The sequence below is a fragment of the Diadema antillarum genome, unplaced genomic scaffold (assembly GCF_040938485.1).
Source record: "Diadema antillarum isolate AM-2024a unplaced genomic scaffold, OU_Dant_1.0 seq00000546_RagTag, whole genome shotgun sequence".
NCBI lineage: Eukaryota > Metazoa > Echinodermata > Echinoidea > Diadematoida > Diadematidae > Diadema > Diadema antillarum.
In genome coordinates, this window is record NW_027271492.1 from 2,066,445 (window position 1) to 2,087,367 (window position 20,923).

At 39.0% G+C, this 20,923-nt stretch overlaps 1 protein-coding gene across 1 annotated transcript in view; it reads left to right on the forward strand.

Annotated features, from left to right (window-relative positions):
* The first annotated feature begins 7,263 nt into the window (after positions 1–7,263).
* The window catches only part of LOC139734771 (uncharacterized), a 34,960-nt gene continuing 21,300 nt past the window's right edge, over positions 7,264–20,923 (forward strand). Inside the window, exons 1-6 of the mRNA XM_071645565.1 lie at positions 7,264–7,615; positions 9,354–9,602; positions 10,169–10,275; positions 13,382–13,473; positions 15,232–15,261; positions 16,946–17,038. Of these exons, the coding sequence (XP_071501666.1) occupies positions 7,418–7,615; positions 9,354–9,602; positions 10,169–10,275; positions 13,382–13,473; positions 15,232–15,261; positions 16,946–17,038 (769 nt within the window). The 5' untranslated portion in view covers positions 7,264–7,417. The remainder of the gene's footprint in view (positions 7,616–9,353; positions 9,603–10,168; positions 10,276–13,381; positions 13,474–15,231; positions 15,262–16,945; positions 17,039–20,923) is intronic.

Below are 20,923 nucleotides of genomic sequence, written 5' to 3' on the forward strand. Positions count from 1 at the left end.
GCGGTGTATATAGGTAAGGTGGCAATGGCAGTGGCAATACTAATACTTTTGAATAAAGAGTGTAGACGTGCGAGTTAACCAGACTTCCAGGGTTTAAGAGAATCCTGGATCCGGTATGCGGTAGGAGGTTGCAGCCTATTGATGGGGTGGGGCAGGGCAAGTTCCTTGGAAGTGGTGGCTGTTGGAGCAGTTATTGCAGTATTTGGTAGGTGGTTCCAGTTCCAGACTGAAGGCGGGTAGAAGGAATACTTGTTGCTGTCAATTGTGGCTGTTGGAATTGTACACTTGAGAAGTGCTAAATTCTTGATTTTCTTTATACAGAAATATGTTGGGGGGTTTTCCCCCACGTGTAAACCAGAGCATTTCTAATTGCTTAATTTTACTTCCATATTACTTATTGTTTATTCATTGATATGTAGTTTGACCCCATGGATAGAATGTCTATTCTACCTGATATCTAACCCCTGTTGTTAGAGCTCTATTGAATTGTTTTGATTTCCTTTAATCGGAAAATTCACACAATGATCGTCAAAAGAAAACTCAGAAATATATAGTAAAAGCTATGAGTAATGCCTTTAGTATTTGAAAAATTTACAGACTGAAGTCTTTCATAAATCAGTGGTGGCAGTAATACCTGTTTATACCGAGAAAGAGGATGGCGGATGCTGAGAATGATTGTTGACGACTTGTCCCTTAATTGCCATAAAATGTCACAATCATGCCTTATTTCGCTGTGATTTTTTTAATGTAATATGCTGCCCTCTTTAGACGGGGAGCCTACAATAATATTCGTGATGTCACAATAGTAGAACGATATCAGGAAAACATACAGAGAATGTCGCCTAAAATTCTTTTAAATGACGTAGGAGGTACATTTAATAACAAGTGTCTGCAGACACGGCACAAGGCTCAGTAGTTGGTGAAGGGAATGTCTACTTTTCATGATGAAAACTAAAACGATCTACGAAATTCCTTTTTACATCTTTTCTTTAACGTTCTCCTATATAGTTTGACATGAAGCATCGATGGTTGTTGAATCCCCATCGAGTGAGGGCGGTATGTGGAAAGAACCAAACTTTTATTGACTTTCATCAAGTTTTGACTAAGAGTTTCGATAAATCTTTCTACATTCACTGAATCCAAGTTTAGTGTTAGGAAATTAATCTTTATAAAGTCAAGGCGAGAGTCCCTCTACTTTGGTTAAGGTCTCACGACTGTCAAAAATTCCCCGTAGAGATACGTGTTGAAAAAAAAATGATATTCAATGAACAATAATTTCAAATCTATGTAAGTAACCCATTTTTTTCGTCTCAGTTGTGAATATATGCCAGTTTAGAGTTAGCTTATGTGAGTATGGGTACAGATTAGGTGATAGGTTATATAAATAGTGAAATGTGTTTTCGCTACCCCATCAATTTCTCAAAAATCTTCACACATTTGGAGATAAATAACAATTAGTGGGCCAGTGGTAAACTGAGCCAAAATTTATTTGACACCATTTCTACTACATGTATTATCATTCGTATCATCGTATTCATTCGTATCACTATCATAACAATTTCTATATACGCTATCAATATTATCATTATTCTCGTCATTATTACATTTATTATCATTATTTCATTTCAATCCGTTTCATTTTATTTCATTTCATTCATTTCATTTCATTATTGTCACCAACAGCATTTATGTTGTACTCACTTCCAAGATAAACGAATCATGACAATAATGAGGGTCTACTAACAAAGAGGACATACTAAGAAAGTGACAGATATGGGCCAAAGATTGGCAATATCGTTCCCACTGACCTCTTTCTCCGAAATGAAGCCACAAATAACATTAAACAAAATATTAAATAAAGATTTACATTTGTTCTAGCTCTCTTCTTGTTCGACACATTCTTCCCGCCGTGTGAGCTCATTTCCTGTTTACGGCTACTCGTCGAAAGGGGTCGCAAAAACTTTCTTGTCAGTTACAGTGAGTATCACAGCACAAAGCTCCTGGAGGAATATTCAATGGTAAGGGAGAACAGAGATAAATCTGGATTTCTGGCTAATGCACGCGGTGAGCTTTCCAAGAAACACCTGGGCGAATTACAACAACATCGCAACAAATGTCGAGTTGAATTAGGCTCATCCTTACACCGATAGAATTAAGTTTACCTAAAATAAGTGGAGTACATGCATCTATCATAATGAAGTCTTCTTTTGCTGTCACAAGGCCACATGTCCAAGAGCTGATTCTTTCAACTGGGTTGAGAGCTGTGTCATTGTGCTGACAATCTGAAGTTTCTCGAGTTCAGTTGAACTGAAATTCTTTCTCATATTTCACAACACAACACTATAGAGTACATATCACTACCCCGGGAGCACTACACAAGAAAAGCATTATATAAAAAATGACAAATACAGATCGAAACAAGAACTGATTACAAAAGACAGATGCAAAGATGAGTGAACATTACACAAAGGTTATACTTAAATGGATAAACGTTATCAACAAAACATAACACAGTTTTATCTGAATAAATATAGGCCTATCTTGAAATCAATCCGTCCCTCCTTCTTTTAGAAGTAACTTTTTCATCAAAGTGCAATTTCTGTAAAAAAAAAGAAGAAAATATTGAATTTTGTTTGAATGCCCCTCTTGTCTGGGAAGCATGTTTAAAGGTGAGGACTGGATATAAAACAAGACTATGCGGTGAGGTTTGGGGTAAACTGGTAAAGGCGAAAGAATAGTTTTGATCTTGTTTCGTTTGTCTAATCGTTTGTGTTGGCATTTGACAAGAGCCATTGTGAGACTTTTTTTTTCTTCACGAAACGTAAAATCAGCGGGAGGGGTTTTAATTGCTTATAAACTACCTGGGTTAAGACAAAACGGCAACAACAATAACTTCTCCTTTGTAAATTATCTACGTCAGTGACGATAAAACTTTGAGGCAAAAAAAAAAAAAAAGAAAAAAAAAAGAAAAAGATGTGAGGTAAAGATTATCTAATGCAGGGCTCGACACTAACGGTGGTCCGGCGGCCCGGTGGCCCGGGGCCACCAAAAACCTACGTCGGGCCACCAAAATTTCAGAAATGAATAATTTGATGGCCTGGTCGGGCCACCAAAAAAGGTCGGATGTTTGCCTTTGGGCCACCAAAAATAAAAATTAGTGTGGAGCCCTGTCTAATGTCCCGACAAAGTCACATCGGTTGCATCATCTCATTGAATGATATGCTTAAGTCTCTCAGACAGACGGAGGGAACAATATTCTTTCCCGAATCATTTTGGATTTTCTTCCTCATAATTGTTCGTCAAGATGATTGTCTCGAGATGGGCTGTCAGGCAGAGTAGAGAGATATTCAACTACCTTAGCTATCCCAGCGTTGAACAGCACAAGCGACTGAATTGAATGAGGGCGCTATTTTATCAAAATTTGTTGGGTAGATGGACTGTGGGGTTGTATGAGTATAACGTTACTGCGCCTCACCTCACGACTCACCGTTTCCCTCATCATGTAGTGTCTTATAAGCAATGTAAAAGAGAAGAGAAATAGATCATGGAAAATGAAAGAGCAGAGGACGAATTGGAGGAAGAAGATGGAGAAATGGAGGAATGAGAAGAAGGGACGATGAAATGCGTGCCAAGAAAAAAAAAAGAAGAGAGGAAGACAATACGTGTGTATGTGTTTGTGTGTGTGTGAGTGTGTGGCTGGGTGAAGCATGGGAGAAGGGGGGGGGGGTACTCGTTTAATGTTATGCCTTTCAGCTCTTGATTTGTAACTATCAGCTAAGCGGCCATAGCAAAAGATTCTGCAAAGTCGAACAGGTGCAGTGGCGAGTTTTACTACGACCATAACTATAGAGGGCGATAGATCACTTGACCATAGTCTCAAAAGTTTATGCAAACCTCCCTTGAAAAGACCACCAACAACATCATCAATGTCTGTCACAAAGTTTCTGGTATGCCAGGTGCACACAAGCCCACTTTGCTATGCACGTGATGGGGCACAGCGCAAACGCACAGAGCAATCAGCTGGGAGATCAGGTTGAAGTTGAGGTTGTAGTTGAAGTTTATTATCTATCTAAGAGTATATTCACATGTTAAATGGCATAAAACATTTTTTAAAAATGCATGAAGACAGGATAAAAGACACATGCATGGATACAGGATAAAAGGTACCAGAAAATAGCGTGAATGATAATCAAGTCCGATACCTGTCTGATACAAAGGTTCTAAAACCTAGTAAGTACAGTACAATGAGTAGCTCTACAAATTGACGTTTGAAAATACACTACATGAAAATATTTACAAGAATTTACATCATAAAAGATTGAGTTGAAAACTTGACATGATAGTACATCTCCTACTCTAAGTGCATTTTAATATTATGTGCGTCTAAATAATGTAACTAAAGTATATATAAGCGAGGAAAAATATACAGATATATATGAACATGTAACTGTATAATATTCAGCCGTGAAATTGGCAACAACGCACATAATAGTATTTTTTTATATTACACACCCCACAAATGCGATTTTAGAGATCTGCAGAATGAGTATGTTGAGCCACACTCCCGTATGGGTAGCGGCAAATCATTCCTTAAAGATACAACAACAAATGACAAAGAAAATTGTCCGTACAGGCTTCGTAGCTCTCATCACACCACGCTCCTCAGCCATCCACGGTGCGAGACAAAACACTACCTCAGGAGACCGTGCATTAATTTTGTTAGTGCTGCGCCAAAACACTGGTATAACCTCTCTTTCTCAATCAGGCATGCATCATTTATCAACGGTTTAAAAACAAATCTTCTTAAAACTCATTTATTCAGGAAAGTTTTCCATAGTCATGCCACAACACATCCCTGCATGCTTCCTGATATCTGTTATGAAATATGATCTATAGTTTATGTAATTATTAGCTCTTTCAATCTTTTATTATCCTTTATTGTAAGATTTTCAATTGAGAATTAATTTGTTTATCAATCTGTATGTTTTTCTTTTATTCTTATCATATCATGCTGTTATGCGCAGTTCCGTTTCTTACAGAACTGTGCGCTATAAATTCACAATTATTATTATTATTATTATTATCAATATCATTATTATTATTACTGTTGTTGTTGTTGTATGCCACACGAAAGAGATTTTACTTACTACCGGTACTCATTGTATAAACTGTTATGTCCACACTGACTACCCGAAACGAGGTCGCGTTGAGCCAGCCCAGCTTCAAGACCGACATTCTTCTCCGTGACGTCATAATACACTGTCATCACATCCACTCAGGTTTTGAGGTTCTCGTTGATAACTATATTGATCGAACATTATCCTATACCAACAGAACAGGTAACCATGGTATTATGGCGATGTCGTACGTATTCATTACCCACAAACTTTTACTGTTGTCAACAAGTCTCTCATCTTCGCTCCCATAAGCTTAGGTGGCGATGATATACCTACATTCCTGAGAAGAAAGAAAGAAAGAAAGAAAAGGAGATAAATAGGTGGATGGAGAGAAAAATATGTAATAGAGAATAGTCTATGATGTGTGTTTACTGTTTTCAGGGCTGAAATGCTGAAATAAGCAGTCCGGTTTTGTAAACTTTGAATGAAAATAACAGCTGTGCGCATATTTTCCCTGTCGATATCACATCGAGCCTAGCAGGACATTACGACCGATGTCAAAAATATTTTCAGCTCAAGCGCTCGAGAACGTATGGTCACTGTAGGACGGTGGATTGAGATAAGTATCGGCTGAGATGTGTAAAAAATAGACGCAGAGGGCATTACAGGAATTTTGAACAACAGTGTATGATTAGCTCTAGGTTTATAGTTCATACAACATTTGTCATTACTATATATTTATATTTTTCTTAATGGTTGTATTTCAACAAATTATTTATTCAAACAATCAACTACCAGACTACCATATGATCATCACCGGTTTCTGACCTCAAACTTCTACAGTGCTAGGACAATATGCAGCTTGTTCTAGGAAACAGTAAATTCAAGATTTTCCTTTTTGATGACAAAAATATAAATGGACCGATATGGAAATGTAAATTAAATCTTACATGAAAGAACGAGACATTTAAGGACAGCTGTTTTCGCATTATGCAGGCTTTCTAAGCTTTCCGTTCTTGTTCAGTCTTAGATTAAGTTTATGAAGGAGCGTTATCATCCACATATCATGAAAATAAACTATACCTTTGTAGGCACTTTTAATAGGATCATTTCCTCACAATGATGTACAGCTAATTCCGTGTGCTGCCCTCTATAGTTGTGACGGCAACAACAATCCACGATGTCACAGCAACTATTGTAGAACGATACAAAGAATTAGAGTAAGTGAACTTTCATATGTCTTCAAAGAAATATATCCTTATCGAGTAAACTCGTATCCATATTTTGGTGAATGATGAAATGTTAGATATGCAATTTCAACCGGCTCAGAAAGGAGTTATACGGGCAAATCGTGCCCGATAAACCAGTTGCGGTGGGGTAAAAAAGAGATAATAAAAACCCCTCTGGTCCGATCCTCAGGGTTCCGTGGAGGTTAATGGTGATGCACCCTCGAGGCGTCGCACCCCCGGGGATCATACCAATTCCTTAGAGTGAAACTGGAGTGTCAGTGCAGTGGGGAGGTAAAGACTTAATCTTCTCGGCCCGTGCCAAGATTTCACTCGCACCGATCCAGGCATGTGTCCTCAATATAATGAAGTCAAGTTTCGCTTCAATTTTGGTGCTCCCCACCCCCCCCCCCCTTCATTTCATGAATAAATCCAAACGTAGTTGCTTTTACACTGTCATTGTTGTTGCTGTTGTTACTGTAACGTCGAGCTCATTTCCGTTGTGTTGTAAACATCAGCAATATTTTCCCACGGCCTCCTAGTCATTGGACTTTGATAACCTTTTATACGAGCATGCATGGGGTTGAAAATTCTTCCCTCGCAGATTCATAGGCTCAGTAGAGGAAGCCCGCAGACAGTGAGTTGAATAACTTTGCTACTCCGAGCTAGCATTAAAGGATTTGTAATTTCCGCCAGAGCGTGTGTGGGACGGAACATGAATGGGCGAGGGAGGGATTCCAGTGGATGCACACACACACATCGACACATATCACATCGTTAGAATACGAACGAAAGTCATGTGGACTATCAGTAAGTGTTATGACGTTTTGCTCTGCGCATGACATAAGTCTGTGACTATGGTTACCAGTGTGAAAGCGGCAATCGTCTGGTTATCTCCTTGATTACTCGTGGACTTAACTCTACAGGAGAACAGGAAATCGCGAGTTATCAGGTGCTTTAACACAAAAAACAATGCACTGTCGGCAATTCACTGCGTTTTGCAAACGACTACCTCTTTCTGGCCCTTACCTGAGAAAAATGTGAGTATTGGGCGTTATTATAGTGGTTTTGGACATGTCTCCGTGGGTTCGCTTCGTGATTTTTATCCTGTTTTTCGTCTCTTCTCCACCTGGATGGAGGAGGGTAGCAGTTGCCATGGGAGACAATGGGCGGTCTGTCCCGTTCAGCGCTGAAGAGGCGCGCAAAATCGTGGATATCCATAACCAGAAACGGGGCAACGTGACACCGTCAGCTGCAAACATGGAGTTTATGGTAGGTCGAAACTTATTACAGAAATAACCTAATTGTTGTTATTTTCTCTGAAGCCCCTCCCCTTACCCCTCCATCTCTTATCCTAGCTCTATTGTAGGTCACAGAACCCGAATAGATTCGACGTACGTATCGGTGAAAACTTTTGCCGTGCTAATTTCTGATCCATAATTATTCTTTTAAGAAAAGGTACCTTCCAGCCAGATTTCTTCTTTTTGAACGTCAAAATTTCACGTCTCATCGGCCCTTTAGAAAATGTCCAGTTCATTGCAAGCCGCAGGTCAATGTTACTTCAGTTTTTAACCGCATCCAACTTGCTTCAAAAAAAGGAGGACAGTAATGTAGATGTCAAACTCGTTACATGTGTAATGGACTAACAGGTGCGGCGGGGGAGGGGTTGGGAGGGGAGGGACGGAAGTTCAAGGAAGACAAATTGACAAGATGTGGCTAGTTGTTAAACGCAGCCATCAAAAATATTTACATTACTTACCATAACCTTGCATTGTATTTATGATTATACGCAAAATATACATCCATATTCTATCTTGCTGCCTCGTCATAGCTCACTTTCGCTTCGGTCAAAAGTCATTCATAACTTGACGCGTGGGACCCTGGGTTTCGTAACGCGTTATCGTGTGTAAGAATGTGCCATTTTATCGGCGTTTATTTTAGCCCTTTTCATAACGGAAGCTTCAGCCTTGATACTTAAGATATGGGCTCAACCGAATCTCCACTCCGCATTCAAATCTTTGAAGAGAATACTACGACAGTTCATGGTTTCTCTGCAGAGCTACGATATAACGAATGTTGTAACATTACCTTTAACATTTTGGGTCAGTAGCAAGGCAAAGGGATTAGAGTCTAGTGTTTCTAATTAGAAATTTTTAATGAAAAACACTAATCCCTTTGCCTTGTTACTGACCTGTAAATGTTAAAGGTAATATCATATGCCCAACTTTTGAAAAGAGTTACTGTAAGTCAATTGATCTTTGATTATGCCAGAAAAAAATGAAGTTTTCCTGAATTTTAGTTATTTAAAAAAAAAAAATGATTTATCGTTGCTCTGCAGAGATGTCACAAACTGTTGCAGTCTTCTCTCGCAGCGATGGGGACACAGAAACTGTAAAAATCCAAAACTTCTGAACGAACTATCCGATTTTCCTCAAACTTCACTGATGTGTTCAATTAACCCGTTCGATACTAAATTCTGAACCCCTCATAGACTTAATACACAGGCGACCAGGTTCCTGTATTGAACGGGTTAACATTGCTGCAATCACTTAATCACTTAAATCGCGCTGAAAGCAGATGCAACTTCTATTACGGAGTACTTTATTAACTACATAGCATGAAGTCAAGTTTAATAAACTTTTTAGAACTCAGTACTAGGGAGACTTGAAGTAGGAGGTAGGGGCTATGTGTTCATAATATGATTCGGGACTGATCAAAATATCATCAGCATGTTTTCTTTTTTCAATTGCTTTCCGAAGGTCTGTAGGTTGCTTTGCTCTCTTTCACACAACCATGTTTGATGGCCATGCATGCTACGACGTTGTTTATCACGTTGCATATTTACACAACGTTACGACGCAGAATTGGACAAATGTGGTGATCGATAACCAAAATATTTGTACATCCTCTAAGTGGCTGAATCCGCGACGCTTTTATGAACGTTTAGAAAGGGTAACGTCTCATAAAAATACACACTTGACCTCAACGATATGTCTTCCCTGTCATATAGTCTTGGGACGAAGACCTTGCTAGTGCAGCTCTGGCATGGGCTGCGCGCTGCACGTTGACGCATGGCATTCCAGAGAACTCCACGATATCGCGGTTTCTCGGCCAGAACATCTGGGCTGGTTACGTGCTGGCGGGGAACCGATCTCCAGATCTTCTCAGTCCTTTCATGGCTTGGATTAACGAAGACCGGTTTTACGACTACGACACCAATTCATGCGCAGAAGGACAAATTTGTGGTCACTACACGCAGGTGCGTAACGAATGGATAAGTGACATACTTTAAAGTACCTAGTGTACTACGCCATAGTATGTCATAGTTGGAAGTAAATTAAAGCAGCAACAGAATTCATAAAGAGTTCGAGTTGATCTTATCTTACAACGGTTCGCTCACTTCAGTCAATAGTCATCCTCTTGTGAGTCCGTGTATCAAAAAAAAAAATACAATCAAATAACAATATTACATATAAAGTAAAGCAAAAAAATAAAATCAAAACTAAATATACCGAATTTTACTACAGAAACAAACAACAAGTTACAAATTGAATCTGATGAAAATAAAAACAGAAGAAAAAATAAGCAAATATACGATCTTACATTTTATAGCAGTAAATTTCGACTATCTATTTTTATCTTTCAAAAAAGTTCACATTATCGAGTAGCGAATTTTATGGCGTACCATGACTTCGCTCACGTGTAAATTATTGTCGGAAAAATCAGCAGCAGCTCACGGTGTAATGAAAGCATAAAACACTAGTTTTGCTTTTTAACACTTGTCTTTTGTCTCTTAAATTTATCTATTACTTAATATTCACGCAGATCGTGTGGGCGTCGACCAATAAGGTTGGGTGTGGCAGAGCTCGCTGTTCCGTCGGCGATAACATTTTCTTCGATCGCTGGATCGTCGTCTGCAACTATTTGCCCGGGTGAGTAGAATATGAATCCAAGCTTATAAACAGAAAGCTAATGAATTCAAACCCTGCAATACAGAACGACAGAAGCGCTCATACACTGTACACAGGCACTATACACTCATGTCGTGCACACGGGGTCAACCCATGAGACCGACACCCATGAGTCATAATACATTCCACGAGTCATACAGCCCCCAAGTTCGACACTAGGCAAATAAAGCCCATGAGTTCGACAGGTGCAACACAGGGTTTAATGTGTCGGTCTCGTGGGCCTTGTTTGCTTAGTGTCGAACTCATGGGCTGTATGACTCGCGGGTGTCGGTCTCGATTACGTGCACCCGCGCGCACACACATTTAACCGGGTACGCCTATTGCGTTTCCCGTTTCGAAGTGTTATTCAACAGATTAACGATTTCATTGACAAACGAAGAATGCGCAAAAATGCACATGATACATAATGATTCCTGAATTAATGAATCATTATGTATCATGTGCATTTTTGCGCATTCTTACAGTTACGTAACTAAATTTATGTTGCTCGGGTGACGAGGAAACTTGCAAGCGCAATACAGGTGGCTATTTCGTTATGCTCTGATGTATTTTATTTGTTTCTCTCTCTTTTTGCTCTCTTTTCCTTTACGTCCCTTTCCTTCCTTTCATAGTTTTCGTTATTAGGTTGTTTAAGAAGACCAACATTCTCATCTATATAGGGACCTGTACATTACAAGCTCTGCTTTTTAGTAGGTCCCCCACATTTCATGTTTGTAAAATTGTCTTCTCTTGTATTCTTTGTAATTACGACAGTCTTATGTTCAATCGATTGTATCATGTTATTTGTGTTTGAGATGTGGAACAATAAAATCAAATCAAATCAAATCAAAATCACTCAATTGATTACACTTTCGACTAGTCCCAAAAGGGAGGTGAAATGGACTTTTCCGGAAATACCTGCTACCATAAGCAATTCTCGAGGCCATGATCTCTGATGCATATAATCAATGAGTATTATCTCCTGTAGTAGTGATCGTCATAATGATGATGTTCATGATGATGCTAATAATAATAATGATAATGATAATAATAATGATAATGATAATAATAACAATGATAATAATAATAATAACAGTTATTATTGTTATTATTACCATTATTATTATTACTATTATTATTATTATTATTATTATTATTATTATTAAATAGTTATGACAGGACGCAAATAACGACATATATTGGGTTTTTTAAATATATCATGACCAGCCCTTTGAAGCTGAATCGAGACCATAGACTCGATATCATTAGGACCTTGGTTCGATTCCCATGGTAACAGTGGTAGTGTTTTCAGGCAGGACACTTTTACTTCGTCGCTTAGTCCTTCGTAGGAACTGTCTTTCAACTCAATTTGACCCCCAATAATGCCACTAGAAACCGGAACTCTACTGGTGTCGCAGTGCAAGGTTTACGCAAGAAGTAAATCGGGAGATATGATAAAAAAAGGACATCGGCTCTTCATTACAATCAGGAAACAACTTGGTTAGTTCACGATGATGAAGACTTGATAAAGTGAGTGAGAGAAAACTATTCCACAAGATATGGCTGAGTTGGGAAGAAGCACAGACCTTTACAGGAAAAAAAAAAAAAGCTATGAAATAGGTGAGCACTTTGAAAACATTTCTGGTCTTTCGTTGCATACACGTTTGTGCACATGATCGTGGAAAGAAAGTCAAGTTTTACACTATATTGACGTCTGAAAAAAAAATGTCATCATACTTCAGTAAAGGAGTGTCAACATTCTTTGCGACGTAGTAATTTGTGTATAGTACGTGTTTGCAAATAAGCTAAACTTTTATTCTAGTTATACCAAGCAAATTATAGATCTAATCGCTAGTTACTCTTAAACGCAGTCACTAGGTTTTTGCTCTCTCAATCGTTGGTAAAATTGCTGAGACATAGGACCACCGTGATGTATGGGTATGAAGATCCATGGCATGGGTAAAGACTCTAGATTTTAAACCGGATGTCATCTGCTAAAGATCCGGTTGGCGCGTTCATTCTTCGACGAGGTGTTATGCCCCTGTCACATAGACATCCCGGATCACCCCGGACCACGCCGGATCTGATCCGGGGAGAGATCCGTGTTGACGCCGGGAGGCCAACACGGCAACTTTTGGAGGTCAAAAACATCCGGCGTCATCCGGGGATTGCCGTGTTGGCAGAGCAATCCGGGGTGGTCCGTGTGGCTGCCGTGTAGCTGCCGTGTTGATCCGTGTAGCTGCCGTGTTGATCCGTGTAGATGCCGTGTTTGTCCGTGTAGACGCCGCTCTCTGCCGGCCTTATCCGTGTAGCTGCCGTGTTGATACCGTGTGTACAGTCATACCAAAATCCCGGATGTCCCCGGATGTCCCCGGATGTCCCCGGATGTCCCCGGATCACCGTGTAAATCCTTGAGCATCCGTGTTTATATGTGACTGGGGCATTACGTTCTCGGTGTCTACTTTGACCCAAGTGTATAAATGGACGCCTGGCATTGGTGGGGTCCATGATAAATGGCAGAACCTTCTGTAAGAGCAGTGCCACGACTAGAACGGCCTTCCTGGGAATTGAGATTATAGTGCATATTTTTTTTTATATGATTGCTATTATTATTATTATCATTATTATTATCATCATCATTATCATTATCATTGTTGGTGTTGTTGTTTTATATCATCATGTCTTTATCATTTTGATGATGATAATGATTATAGCTGCTATCATTATTATTATCATCATCATTATCATTATCATTGTTGGTGTTGTTGTTTTATATCATCATGTCTTTATCATTTTGATGATGATAATGATTATAGCTGCTATCATTATTATTTACATTTCTATCATTATGATTTATTATTGTCACTCTTACCGCTACTACTCATTATTAAATACTGCCTCATTCTCTTCAAGGATATCATTCTGCACTTCTCAGTCTTGGGAAAAAAGTATTTGACATACACTGTATATATATATATATATATATATATATATATATATATATATACATATTTGTCAAACGATTGTGTAAACCGTAGTAGATAATAACAGCGATGACAGATATTAGTACTCCTATCTTCACACGCAGAGGCAATATTCGGGGAATGTTGCCCTACGTCAACGGGCCAAGCTGTACGCGGTGTGCCTCGGGGAACGGGGAATGCTTCGAGAATATGTGCCGTAAGTCGCTCGTTTTGTCATCAGAAGGATATTACTTGGTTTCAAGTATAAAAACCCTGCTGTTTAATAGTCCCTCTTTTTTTTCATTATCAGTGAAAATGTTGCACTGAAAAGCGTCACAGCTAGTGATAGGTGTCGTAGTCCTGGTTAGTTGTTTCCACGCTTGATTCAAAGGCAAAGTCCACCTTATTTCAGCGTTGACATTAACTCTCATAAACTGCATGTCTCCTGTAGTCAAAATGTTAACAGTCGATACATTACCCCCTGGGATTTTCGCTCTTTATCCAATAGTATCAATTGATTGTCCCGTGCATGTAGTACTAAACGGAACGAGACAAATAAGCAGAATGCGGAAGGCTTTCGGGTCTCGTCTGTCAATCAAAATAAAATATGAGGAGCGATCTATCCGTATCAGTCTGGGATCTGAAAAATGAACATCCCGTGGAGTTAATGCCCTCCTTTTAAAGGACGCCCTCTTTTTCATATAAGTGTCATCCCACCTTTTTTTTTAGGGGGGGGGGGACGTGGGGAAATCTTGGGAAAGAATTACAACACATGCGTTAAATACATGAAAAGTTTTGAAATATGGCCAAGAACAATTTTATTTACCAATAAAAAAAAACAACAACATGAATTTACCTTCAGACGACGAAACAACCTCCGAAGAAGTGGAACGTAACTTCACCCTTCTTTTCTTTTCTTTTTTTCAAATGTCAAGGGCCCACAGCCCTTTATGTACATGTGTAATAACAAAATTTTCTTCAGAAGGATTTATGTAGACGGTATTTATTTGTTTTGAGAGTTTTTGTTGTTTAACCATGTAAATTTAGCAATTTTCCTAAAAGACAGCTAGAGAGCCAATCTGAAATTTATGGGGAAATGGAAGGAAATCCTAATAACAGTTTCACGTCGCGTTGCCAAACTTGACTTAAATTTGATCGAGAAATTGGCACATGCATTGCCATTACCAGTTGACATTTCTACAGTAAGATTCGTTGGAAATCGGAAATGATAATATGGTTACAGAGTGTCACCGGCAGGGGTGGGTGAGGTAGAATATATACCGTTGAGACGAGACTGAATAGTGTTTGTAGTATGGAAACTCAAGTTTCAGTGATGGTACTTCTTTCATGATTCAAGGAATCCGATGTGTACAGTTCTATGATAATGTCTATTCGTCCCTGATTGGTTTCATCTTTAGACAATACATAGACATCTTCTGTACAATAATTGAGATCATTTACCATGCAAATATGGCATCATGGTGATGATGATGGTGATGATGATGTGTATCAGTATTTGGATCATTAATATCCTTTCCTAGAATTTTAATTATCATTATGATTATGACTATCAAGGGTATATGTGATACTTGTGTTGAGTTTTTTTTATATATCCCCATTTCTTGTCATTCGTAAGGAAGGGGGGGGGATTGAAATACATGTATTTTCTCCCACTTTATTCCCACTTTATTCCCACTTTATTTCCTATGTTATAGGAGCTGAGGCAACATTTGAACTATCATTTCCAACTTGGCCGTTAAAAACTTTCAAAAGTTTCAAATTCTTTTAGCAACTCCAATTCATAGTGCTGTCTTATGTGTATCTCCCCCCCCCCCCTTTTTTTTTGGCAAGAATATTACTGCAATGCTAGATTATTTTCATTAATCTAGGAAATATGTAAACAACCAGAGTTCATTATTTCAACTCAATTTCAAATGTGAAAAAGTGATAACGTTACATTCCTTTACATTTTCAGGACCGTGCGCCGACCATTCAGGACCATGTGGTGAGTGAAAACATGAGCCTACAACATTGTAGGTCCATGGTGAAAATAACTTATCATCCCATCTTTCTGATTTCATCTCAGAGTATAGTACTGTATATAGTTGTAGTCACAGAGTTAGCATGAAGTGGTGATTGCAGTGCTGAGCAAAATATTGTACTGTACTCCGGGGGTTGTGGTAGTATAACCATTGGTGATTCATTGGGCTTCTATAATTATCTTGTCAGATGGAAAATGAAAGCAAAGAAACAAATAAACAGACAGCGGCATGCAGCAGAAGCAGTAGTAGTAGTAGCAGTCAGTGGTAGTAGTAGCAGCAGCAGCGCCCTAGTAGAGGTAGTAGTAGTAGTAGTAGTAGTAGTAGTAGTAGTAGTAGTTGTAGTAGTAGAAGTAGTAGTAGTATAGTAGTGGTAGTAGTAGTAGTAGTAGTAGTAGTAGTAGTAGTAGTAGTAGTAGTTGTAGTAGTAGAAGTAGTAGTAGTATAGTAGTGGTAGTAGTAGTAGTACAGTAATTGCAGTAGTCGTTGTATAGCAGAAGGAGGAGTCTGGGTGGTAGTTATACTTCCATTTTCAATGGTATATACCAGCACTGTTTGTTTGTTTGTTTGTTTGTTTGTTTGTTTGTTTGTTTGTTTCTGCTGCTGCTGCTGCTACCACTGTGCGCTTAGAAACACCAGTATAAAGCGCCTTATAAATGCAATCATTTGCATTATTATTTATTATTGGTTTTTTTTTACTTAATCACTCGTATTTGTTAGAATATAAGTAATGGCATAAGTCTGACTTAAAACCATGTATGCAAGCATTTAATTTGTTGATTGAAATTCGTTTCTTCGTCATGAACTCAATCAATTTATACCCACAAGATCATTTGTAACTTCCATACTTCTGTTCTGTGGAAGGAAAATAGATTAATATAAATTTGATTGAAATGAAATGATAGGCGGTAGTGGGTTCATCTGACAGCGGTTATGTGATTAAACCCTCATGTCTGCACCATATTTTATAAAAGATGATGCTAAATTCAATCTACTCTTCGTATCTCGTTAATGTTTCAAGCGATGTTTGTATTTTTTTTTTTGCAATATAGAGGAAGAGTGAGTGAAATGAAATTAGTAATCTAAGCCTAATTCATAATGATATTAATACCACGCCATCATACGTCGAAGCTGCTTTTCAGGCTTGAAAACGTATTATACAACTATGCCCCACACGTTATATAAATGGTTTGGCTGAAGAACTTCCAGAAGCCAGCGAAGTGTGGAACTACATCATTGTAATACACCGTCTTCACCCATGCCATTCAACGTGTAATCAAAAGCATGTCCTATAGTTCGAAGCGATATAGTGAAAACAGCTTAGGTTTTGGGCAATGACAAAATAAATTTGTATTCTAGGGTTAACAGGATGCTGGTAAGCTTTCCCACATATGAATTTTATGCCTAACATTTTGTGACGGTTATCTGCTAAAAAGCAACCGCTGACTGTTGTTATAATAAAGAAGAAAGACAGAGAGAAAAAAAAAGGGGAGGGGTCAGGGGTAGGAAAAAACAACCCACACGTCAGGATGTATTGAAAGATGTTCCCGTTTTAGCTGGCGATCGTTTCACCAGGGCAAAACGCAAGGGGAGGCCAGCAAGCAAATCCCGTTTTCATTTCCCCCTTTTTTTTTCTTTCTCACACACCAGAATGTAGGTTGACATGTCAGAACTGTGGCACGCTGGATGCTCGGACCTGCACCTGCTCCTGCGCGAAGGGTTGGCATGGCAACGAATGTGAAAGTGAGTGGTGGCATGTCTTCAGTACAGAGAGAGAGAAAAAGGAGAAAACAGACCGAGTGCAGCGGCAGTGTGAATCGGAAAAACTTGTGAAATAGTTTGTCGTGCGTTGAGTTGATTTTCGATCCCTCGATCTGTCATCGTGGGCTAACCTTGAGTGACCTTGACTTTCGATTCGCACGATCTATTGTACAGGATCCCCGACTCCCCACCCCATCCCCCTTAACCCACTTCTCTCGTTCCCCAACCCTTCTCTCCGTGACAGCTTCCCGTTGTTAAATATTATATGGAAGAGCTCGCCATTCATTACTGGTACGATATAACAGGTGTGATGATTGCTCTATGCACACGATCAACACATAGAATACAATTCTTTTTCAATGATATTATTTATTTAAATTCCATAGCTTCCGAAGACAGTAATTTGATCTGGTTTGACTGTACAAAGTAACAAAATTGAATAATTTGGTCAACAATAAAGACATTCTCTGTTCTATATTTAATTATTCTAATATTTTTATGGAGAAGAAGAAATTTATGTGAAACTAATACTGTAATTGTAGCATACATAATACATACTTCCACACCCACCATTATCACACACAAACACATGCACACACACCACACGCAGTAATTCAGTTCCTGTACTACTACTAACTTGTTTGTCTTTCTGTGTGATCTCTCCCTCTCCCTCTCTACCCCACCCCCCCCCCCCCCCCCCACACACACTCTCTTTTTCTCTATCTATCTCTCTCCTCTGACAACTACGGCTTACAGTAGAATACCATCTATCATTCGCGGATTATTCTATTCCTGTCACTCAAGTAGACCCTAGTATCCTTTCTTTTGTAGATGAAAATATAACTGACAGTTACCCGTAAGTATTTACAGAATGATGTTCATCAAAAGCTTTTTTTTTGTATGGTACCAAAGTTTTTGATGGACATCATTGCTGCCAAAGCAAACAAACCAAAATAAGAAAAACAAAATTAAACTAAAACCTTCCAACGAAAAGAGAAAAGATACAAAACATGTTTTTCTTCTTGACTTCGTATTATGTATAATAGCTTCTGGAACTTTATTAAGGCGAGTCGGAATGCTCATTGTCACACTATAAAGGCGGTCGCACTGCAAGTATAGCCTCGCGTTCTGTTTTCATAATAGAGTGAGCTAATGGAAAGCCCTTGACTTTGCAACTGAAAAATCATCATTTGGATTAGCTTTTGTTCCCATGACTGTTGTAGCTGAAAGTATTTTTTTTTCTGTTTTTATAGCTTGTAGAGAACAAACCACATCCGTGCTTTAATGAGCTCGTCGACGTCGTTCAAGTATGAGGCCGTGAGCGACTGCGACTCCCACACAAGGACGGGATCGCGCAGAGCAAGGCATGCAGACACACACACACACACACACACACACACACACACACACACACACACACACACACACACACACACACACACACACACACATTCTCTCTCTCAAACAACAACAACAACAACAACAACAACAACAACAACAACAACAACAACAACAACAACAACAACAATAAAACAAATATCAACAAACGTGCCTACGTCATGTGAAACCCTTCCCTATCAACAGCTTCCGCCATCACCAAAATCACAAACGACGAAAAACAAAGTAGGGCTTACTTCTCAATTGGTCAGCTACAGATATGAAAACAATAATAATCGATATAAGAATATGGCTGTGTGAAACACATAACATGAAGCCGTTCCACTACGTTTCAGTAATTCAAAGAAGGATTATGATTTTGAATGCATAGCAACAACAAAAAAGGCTAGCCAGCCAAATTTAGGTTGGCTAAACCTCTAGATTTCTTTTTGGTAGTGGTTTATCTTTCCCCAACCTATGCAAATTTTCTGTATCAGTTTGCCAATGCATGTTTTTGAAAAAAGAATCGAATGCATTGGAGATTTATATGTATAGGCCTATAGACAATCTAGTTCCATCACGTCTAGTTTAAAGGGATGATACAGTATTGGTGGAGATGAGAATTGGGCTCAGTGGCGTATCTAGGGGGGGGCAAGGGGGGCACGTGCCCCGGGCGCCACTCCTTGGGGGCGCAAAAAACGAAGAAAAAAAACGAAAAAAAAAAAAAACGAAGAAGAAGAAGGAGAAAGAAAAGAAGAAGAAGAAGAAGAAACAAATCGCCCGGAAGGGGGGGGGGGGGGGGGAGGAGAATGGTGGGGTGGGGGGGGGGCAGAAAAACAAATCAAACAAGATAAAAACAAAATATGATGATGACGCGGACAAAATTACAATGTTTATTGTGTTCACACAAGAATTCCATGTTCTGTCAGCTGAAATACAAAAATTTTCGGCTCGCTCGCTGCGTTCGCTCGCCAAAATTTATATAAATAAAGAAGGTAAGAACAAAACGTGATGATGACGCGGACAAAATGACAATGTCTATTGTGTTCACACATGTCATTTTATATTTAGCAGGCAAAATGTTTCACGGAGCAGCGGCTGCAATTTCTTTCCTTCTGAAGCGATCGTCAATTGTATCAAAAGAAGGCGCCAACGGTTTCGAACATACGGGGGGGGGGGGGGGGGCGCAAAAAAAAATCAAGCAAGATAACAACAAAACGTAATGATGACGCGGAAATATGCAAATTTCGGCTCACTCGCTCGTACAATTTAGAGTATTTTTTTCAAGTCCACAGTTTGTTGGTATAAATCGTTATCTATATAAGGCCGTCACTAAATCTTGATTAGGATTGTAAGATTAAATAAGCAAAAAATGGCAAGAATTCAATGTTTTGTAAGCAGAAATACAAAAATTTTCGGCTCGCTCGCTGCGCTCGCTCGCCAAGATTTATCAAAAAAAGAGAAGAAGATGAGAACAAAACGTGACGATGACGCGCACAAAATGACAATGTCCATTGTGTTCACACATGTCATTTTATATTAAGCAGGAAAAATGTTACACGGAGCAGCGGCTGCAATTTCATTCGTTCTGAAGCGATCGCCGATTGGATCAAGAGAGGACGCCAACGGTTTCGAACATGGGGGGGGGGGGGGCGCAAAAAAAAAACCAATCAAAAAAGATAAGAACAAAACGTAATGATGACGCGGAAATATACAAATTTCGGCTCACTCGCTCGTACTAATTTAGAGTACTAGTATTATAAGTCCACAGTTTGTTGGTATAAATCGTTATCTATAAGGTCGTCACAATATCTTGATTAGAATGGTAAGATTTAATAAGCAAAAACTGACAAGAATTCCATGTTTTGTAAGCTGAAATACAAAAATTTTCGGCTTGCTCGCTGCACTCGCTCGCCAAAATTTATCCAAAAAAGAAAAAGAAAAAAGAGATATAAGAACAAAACGTGATGATGACGTGGAAATATACAAATTTCGGCTAACTCGCGCGTACTAATTTAGAGTACTTTTTAAATTCCTCATGCAGTTTGTTGGTATAAATCGTTATCTATAAGGCCGTCACTATATCTTGATTAGGATTGTAAGATTAAATAAGCAAAAGATGACAAGAATTCAATGTTTTGTAAGCTGAAATACAAAAAATTTTCGGCTCGCTCGCTGCGCTCGCTCGCCAAAATTTATCCAAAAAAGAAAAAGAAAAAAGAGATAAGAACAAAACGTGATGATGACGCGCACAAAATGACAATGTCTATTGTGTTCACACATGTCATTTTATATTAAGCAGGAAAAATGTTACACGGAGCAGCGGCTGCAATTTCATGCGTGTCTGAAGCGGTCGCCGATTGGATCAAGAGAGGACGCCAACGGTTTCGAACATGGGAGGGGGGGGGGCGCAAAAAAAACAAATCAAAAAAGATAAGAACAAAACGTAATGATGACGCGGAAATATACAAATTTTGGCTCACTCGCTCG